The following is a 7,894-nucleotide window of genomic DNA, read 5'->3' on the forward strand; positions in this document are numbered from 1 at the left end:
CAATGGGAGGCATAGCGAAGGTATGGTCAATTACCATGTTTGTCTATTATTAGATAGCATTATATATATATATATATTTATATTAAGTTGATTTATTTTATTGATGGAAAATAGATATCCAAGGATTGGGACTTTCCCAGGAGCCCATAAGAGAACAAGAAAGCAGAACTCCTTAAAGTATGATCTGTTTTGGATTAACTAAGGATGATAGATGGATGGGTGGGGCAGGGAAAACAGGATGGCATATTCCTTACTTTGTCAAAGCAGCTTGTAAGTGAAATACACTACAGTTTATTGGTAAGTAATCTTTCTCACATATGTCTAGCTTTCAAAAATGGTTTTCCTTACATTCAATCTAAATTTTTATTTTTATTTTTTAAAATATATTTTTATTGTTTTCAGAGAGGAAGGGAGCGGGATAGAGAAACATCAATGATGATAGAGAATCATTGATCAGCTCCCTCCTGCACACCCTCACTGGGGATTGAGCCCACAACCTGGGCATGTGCACTCACCCGGAATTGAACCTTGACCTCCTAGTTCATAGGTTGACACTCAACCAATTAACCATGCAGGCCAGGCTGCTATCCTATATAATAAAGCGCTAATATGCTAATTAGACCGAACAGCCCAACGACCGGCCAGATGACCTTCTGGACGAAACTGGGGCTGCGAGGGCCGAGCCCCTTGCACAAATTTTGTGCATCAGGCCTCTAGTTTATTTTTAAAATCTAGTTTGTCCATCTTTGTCTTTATACTATAATGTCTTAGACTGCATTCTATGCTTTCTGCCTAGGTTTTTTAATTCAGCCTGTGGAATACAATAGTTTGCCATCTTCTCTAAATTCAGTTTCTAAGCAGACTCAATAATACGAAATTTGATTTCTATTACCAATTGCCTAGATAAGTTTCTAATAACATTTTAAAATCATAGTCCTATTTCATTATATCCTTCAGAATAACTATTTCTTCTTGAGTCTCTACAAAGACCAATGAAAAACATGGTAGATGTGTTTCAAAATTGGCATAATTCTTGATGGTAACACCTCTTACACTATTGTTTAGTAAAAGCTGTTGATTTTACCTTGATACAGAAAATATCATGTACCAGGTCTCTAGTGTTTATATAAAACTTGAATGTTTTCTACAAAAAAAATTTTTTTTTTAAATTTTGTTGTATAACATTCATAATTGAACACTCCCCAAAGTTTGTGCTCGGGTTGGTTCATAGCAATGAGGCATTTAATTTGGTAAATGCTAGTTACTATAAAGGATTTCAAATATAATTACCATAAATATTTGTTAGTGATATATCTTTTTCTTAAATTTTTCAAATTTCCAGTAGGACAATTAAGTTTAAAACAGTTCCTAGTTTTTAAGTATGAGAATTGTGATCATTTATAATTTTTTTTTTCCTTTATGTACTACATCTTGGAACTTTGTCACAGGTTTTGACAGTATGGATGATTGTAATAAGAATATATACCATTTATGTTAGCAATAGTAATATAATCTTGAGCTAATCTAATGAACAAAATAGACTGATGAACAAAATAGATCCAGAGACATAGACGCATGGAACAGACTGTTGAATCTCAGACAGAAGGCAGCGACGGATGTGTTGGGTGGGAAAAGATCAGCCAAGAACTTATTTACATATATGCATAACCCATGGACACAGACAAAATAAGTGGGGAAGGCATGGGGTAGGGGGAGGGAGACGGTTAGAAGGGTCCATGGGGAAAATAAGGGGGCATATGTAATATTTTAACAATAAGGATTTTAAAAATAAAAAACTTGAGCTACTAAGTTATGATTTTAACCAATGGCTTTCTCTTTGGGTTAGAAATTCTAATATAAAGAATTGTCATGGAAGAAGAATTGTTATAAGATTTTTCTCTTTCCTGGTTGTATATTAGCCTCATCCTTGGAATTTTCAAAAAGTGTGAAAGTTTTATCTAAATACCATACCTAATTTTTTTGTGATGTCATCAGTGACAATGCATATAAAAATGTCACTGCTTACATCCTATGCCTAAATTTGGAATGGAGAAAACAGAAAGATGATACTAATGTTTTGAATTACTGTTTCTTTCAGCATTGGTTTACCGAACTACCACCTGTGTTAACATTTGAATTGTCAAGATTTGAATTTAATCAGGCATTGGGAAGACCAGAAAAAATTCACAACAAATTAGAATTTCCTCAAGTTTTATATCTGGACAGGTATGGTTTGGGATATATATCTGGACAGGTATGGTTTGGGATATAGCATAAATTAGTTTAGAAACAGTTTACTAACCAAGTGAAGAATTACTGTGTTTAGAGAAGAATTTTAATTTCCTTAAATTCTTTAATTTTTGTATAAAATATTTAGTAGCATTTGTCAAGAAAAGGTATAGTAAAAGGAAATTATAAGGAAGTTTTTAAAAAGATTATTATATTCTTGTATTATAATTCTGTCAGAAATTTTCAAAAGTACTATTTTATACTGTTTGATATCCTATATAATAAAAGGTTAATATGATAATCAACCAGAGTGGAACAACCGATTGCTATGATGCTCGCTGATCATCGGGGGGCAGATGCTCAACATAGGAGCTGCCCCCTGGTGGTCAGTGTGCTTGCACAGGGGAAAGGCCACTCAGCCTGAAGCCAGGCTCATGGCTTGCGAGCACAGTGGTGGTGGCAGGAGCCTCTTCTGCCTCCATGGCAGTCAGACATCTTCCGAGGGTCTGAGAGGGTACAGGCCGGGCTGAGCCACCGCCCCCTCCCCCAAGTGCATGAATTTTGTGCACCAGGCCTCTATTTTTATTATAAAATTTTAAATGAATTGATCTTCTATGGGATTGCCTAGACCAGTGGTTGGCAAACTGCGGCTTGCGAACCACATGCAACTCTCTGGCCCCTTGAGTGTGGCTCTTCCACAAAATACCACGTGCTGGCGTGCACGGACAGTGCGATTGAAACTTCGTGGCCCATGCGCAGAAGTTGGTTTTTGGCCTGGGCGAGTCAAGTCAGTATTTTGTGGAAGAGCCACACTCAAGGGGCCAAAGAGCCGCATGTGACTCGCGAGCCGCAGTTTGCCAACCACTGGCCTAGACTTACTATTGTATCTCCTTCCACAATATTTAGGGATACTAATGATCGCTATTTTTCTTTTTTTCTTCAAGGTACATGCACAGAAATAGAGAAATAACAAGAATTAAGAGGGAAGAGATCAAGAGACTGAAGGATTACCTTACAGTATTACAACAAAGACTAGAAAGGTATTGTAATGTTTACAGAATTATGAGCTAACTGTAGAAGTTCATGCTTTTAGCAATTATCTAGAATTTTTAATTTTACATTTTTCTTGAGTAATTTATGATCCTAGGAGTAGATAATAATTCTGAACTGATATTATTGCTTATATAGTTTAGTTTTTAATTCTGTTAGAAACTTAAAATCTTTTATAGTTCTCATTAGAAGGTTATTCTAGTATTTGAAGTTAAATATTCTCACCAACAACAGGTATGGTTCTGAAAATAGATATAAACTAACTTATAATTGAGGTTTCTTCTTTTATGATACTAAATATTACTCGAGATTTCCTTTAAGACAAATGGTGACTGAGTTTTCCTCCTTAATACAGAAGATACAAATTCAGATGCCTACCAGGACCTCGTGGAGGCTTTCTGAAGAAAGGCACCAAGTTAAACATAGTGGTGGACAGGGGTGCCTAGAGCACACCCCTTGGAGAGGGCGTGGCTGCCAGCCACATTAGCTCGTGGAGTCATGATGAATGTCATTTCAGTATCCCTAAAGTATCAGATTGTTCCCAGAAGCCAACATCTAGACTGTCAAATGTTCTGTAGTTTAGATAAAGTCCCCAGGCTGAAATGTCATCTGCCAGATGCCAGTTTGCAGCCTCTAATGTAATCTTTATTCCCTTATTTTAGTACTAATTTGAAAATACCCTGAAACTTTACTATACAAATATAATAGATCATATTTCAATAATTCTTATTCTTAAAAGGTATCTACACTAATAAAAGACAAAGATGCTAATTGCCCGTCCCTTTGCTACGCCCAAGCCTCACCCACCAGCCAATCAGAGTGACTATATACAAATTAACCCAACCAAGATGGCGGCCGGCAGCCACAGAGCTGGAGCAATTAGGAGGCTTGGTTGCCCTGGCAATGGAGGAAGCCAAGCTTCCCGCCTGCCCTGGCCGGCTGTGGCCTCCACAAAAGGCAACAAAGTTTCAATTATTGAAGCTAAATAAATCCCAGATACCTGCTTTCAGCCAGCCTCCACTGAGAGCTTGGGTGGCTGTGGGCTGTGGTCAGCCTGCAAACAGCCATCAGCCCCTCACCCAGGATGGCCACATCCTCATGGGGTGAGGGTCCCTGCTGGGGGTGGCCAGCCTACAAAACAGCCATCAGCCCTCACCCAGACTGGCCAGGCAACCCAGCAGGACCCCCCACCCTGAAGGGAGTGTGGCCAGCCTGAAAATGGCCCTAAGCCCCTCACCCAGACTGGTCAGGCACCCCAGCGGGAGCCCCACCCTCATCCAGGACACCCTTCAGGGCAAACCAGCTGGCCCCCACCCATGCACCAGGCCTCTATCCTATATAATAAAAGGGAACTATGCAAATTGACCCTAACAGCATAGCGACTGGGAATCACGTCACTATGACACACACTGACCACCAGGGAACAGATGCTCAATGCAGGAGCTGCCCCCTGGTGGTCAGTGTGCTCCCACAGGGGGAGCTCTGCTCAGCCACAAGCCAGGCTGACAGCTGCCTTTACAGCGGTGGTCATGGCAGCCTCCCCCGCCTCAGCAGCACTAAGGATGTCCGACTGCAACTAGGCCTGCTCCTGGCCGGCAAGTGGACATCCCCCAAAGGCTCCAGGGCTGCCAGAGGGATGTCTGACTGCCAGCTTAGGCCTGATCCCCCGGGGAGCGGGGCTAAGCCAGCAGGTGGTCATTCCCTGAGGGTTCCCAGACTGCAAGAGGGCAGAAGCTGGGCTGAGGGACCCTCCTGAGTGCACAAATTTTTGTGCTCTGGGCCTCTAGTCAGTAATAATATTGAATAATAACCAGAGGCAAAAAATTAGGAAGATAATATTAGTCACCATGAAACCAGATAACAACTAAAAAATAGTCTTAGGAGATGAAACTTAGAGTAGTGTTAAAATTCATAACAGTGTATACACACATTCAAGTTTAATCAGCTTTGGTTTCTTTTGGAGAATATTTAATTTATTTCTTGAATGTATATTTAGTCTTACTGTCTTCATCTGAAAATTAATTTCATTGTTTTTAGAGTTTTATTGAAGTATTTGTATCATGTTTTATAAAAATTATTGAAAATCATAAATTTGCTTTATATGGAAATTAAAGCATTCATACATTTTATGGTTAATAGATATTTAAGCTATGGTTCGGGTCCCAAGCGCTTTCCATTGGTAGATGTTCTACAGTATGCATTGGAATTTGCCTCAAGTAAACCTGTTTGCACTTCTCCTGTTGATGATATTGATGCTAGTTCCCCACCTAGTGGTTCCATACCATCACAGGCATTACCAAGGTAAAAAGTCTTTTTGATACAAAAGACAAGCTGTGCTTTCTATATTACATAATAATGTAATTGATACCCTTTGAAGAAGGTTTTATAAGATGCATGTTGTGATTAATTTTAATGAATTCTAAAAAGATCAGATTCACTTAGAACATTTGTTGTATGTGTTCTAGGTGCTTTCTTCATTATTTCAATAGGTTGTGAATTTAATTTTTCTGGTTGTAGATTTAATTTTTCTGCATGGGTGGTTAGATCCATATATTTTTTCTATTCAGAGTTATACTTTAGGTTGTTTCAGTATGTTATCTGTTTCAACCTTTTATTCATGAAAATAATATTGTTAAATTAGAAATTTCTTCTACAATGTAAGCTGGTAAGTATTAGCAAGGAAAGGTATTTATACTTTTGGTACACATAGATTTGTTGGTGTATGTTTTTTTAAGTAGATATGATCAAGCTATTTCTACTATACAGCCACAATTTCTTCCTTAAAATAATGTAGTCCTTGTATGTTAAGGAACTCATGAGGATGTTAGGTTACTCCACATCTATTCTTAAGACTGTTTCTTTTTGAAATTATAAGCCAATTTAATGCTATGTATCTGGCACAGTCTTTGTCCAGAGCTTCAATTTGGAACGTTTAATATTTTTATGCTTTAAAAATACAGCACAGTGGAACAACAGGGAGCTGCCTCTTCAGAATTGCCAAGCACATCGCCTACGTCAATAGCTGCCATCTCATCAAGATCGATGATTCACAAACCATTCACTCAGTCTCGAATACCTCCAGACTTGCCCATGCATCCAGCACCAAGGCACATAACGGAAGAAGAACTTTCTGTGCTGGAAAGCTGTTTACATCGCTGGAGGACAGAAATAGAAAATGACACCAGAGGTAAGAAGCTTCTCGTAGTGTACTTACTGTTGCCTCAGATGGGTCTGTATAAAGACAAATGGAAAACGAAAATCACTCTGGATTTCTTGTGTAAATATTATAAAGTATTTTTTTCTGGAAATTGTTTTCTAAAAGATAAACTAGTCTGGCTTTCCATTTTTATAATCTTAACTAGAGGCCTGGTGCACAAATTCATGCATGGGTGGCATTCCCGGGGGGTGTCGGGGCTGGGACATGATCAGCCCTCCGGGCAGGCGGTGGGACACCCTTGCTGGCCTGGGATCTGGATCCATCCCGCTGGTGTTCGCACCAGTTGTTGGTGGCCGTTTTTATATCCTTTCTTCCTTGTGGAGCCTCTAGGGAGGTGACGTGGCCGTGGTGTCCGCGGCCGACTTCCAGGAGGCTGGAAGCACTGTCGAGATCATGCCAGTGGTGGTGGTCCGTCGGTGCATGGCCCGTACTCCAGAGATTGGACCTGCAGGACTATTGAGGGACTGAGTGGCTGCCGACGGGCTGGTGGGCCACAGCACCGGTCGGTCAGCTGAACGGTGCTCCTGCTGTGGGAGCGCACTGACCACCAGGGGGCAGCTCCTGCATTGAGCATCTGCCCCCTGGTGGTCAGTGTGTGTCATAGCAACTGGTCATTCTGCTATTTGGTTGATTTGCACATTAGCCTTCTATTATCTAATCTAATAAAAGACAAACATTCAAATTGACCGTACCTTTGCTGTGCCTTAAGCCACGCCCACCAGACAATCAAAGCAAATTAATCCAACCTAGATGGCGGCCAGCAGCCAAGGAGCTGAAGCGAGCAGGAGGCTTAGTTGCTCCAGTGATGGAGGAAGCCAAGTTTCCCGGCCAGCTCTGAGCTCCACTGAAGGCAATAAAGTTTCAATTATAGAATATAAATAAACCCCAGATACCTGCTTTCAGCCAACTGTGGCCATGGAGCTGGAGTGAACAGCAGCTGGCTCTGAGCTCCACTGAAGGCAACAGTTTCAATTATAGAAGGTAAATAAATCCCAGAATAAAAAAAGAAAAGAAAAAAAGGAGGCGGAGAGCTGCCGACTTGGAATGACTGGTCACTATGACACACACTGACCACCAGGGGGCAGATGCTCAATGCAGGAGCTGCCCCCTGGTGATCAGTGCACTCCCACACGGGGAGTTCTGCTCAGCCATAAGTCAGGCTGAGGGCTGCCAGTACAGGGGTGGTGATGGGAGCCTCTCCCGCCTCCTCAGCAGCGCTAAGGATGTCCGACTGCAGCTAACATGCTCCTGGCTGGCAAGTGGACGTCCCCCGAGGGCTCCCGAGCTCTCAGAGGGATGTCTGATTGCCAGCTTAGGCCCAATTCCCCAGGGAGTGGGGCTAAACCAGCTGGTGGTCATCCCCCAAGGGGTTCCAGATTGGGAGAGGGCACAGGTCAG

At 41.2% G+C, this 7,894-nt stretch overlaps 1 protein-coding gene across 8 annotated transcripts in view; it reads left to right on the plus strand.

Moving 5' to 3' along the window:
• Positions 1–7,894, plus strand: part of USP25 (ubiquitin specific peptidase 25) — a 177,212-nt gene that overhangs the window by 98,940 nt on the left and 70,378 nt on the right. For all 8 annotated transcript variants that reach the window (XM_015566825.1, XM_015566819.1, XM_015566818.1 and 5 more), the window contains exons 11-14: positions 2,099–2,226; positions 3,174–3,269; positions 5,419–5,580; positions 6,240–6,466. In XM_015566825.1, the coding sequence (XP_015422311.1) occupies positions 2,099–2,226; positions 3,174–3,269; positions 5,419–5,580; positions 6,240–6,466 (613 nt within the window). The remainder of the gene's footprint in view (positions 1–2,098; positions 2,227–3,173; positions 3,270–5,418; positions 5,581–6,239; positions 6,467–7,894) is intronic.

The sequence above is a fragment of the Myotis davidii genome, unplaced genomic scaffold, assembly GCF_000327345.1.
Source record: "Myotis davidii unplaced genomic scaffold, ASM32734v1 scaffold1523, whole genome shotgun sequence".
In the NCBI taxonomy this organism is placed as follows: Eukaryota; Metazoa; Chordata; class Mammalia; order Chiroptera; family Vespertilionidae; genus Myotis; species Myotis davidii.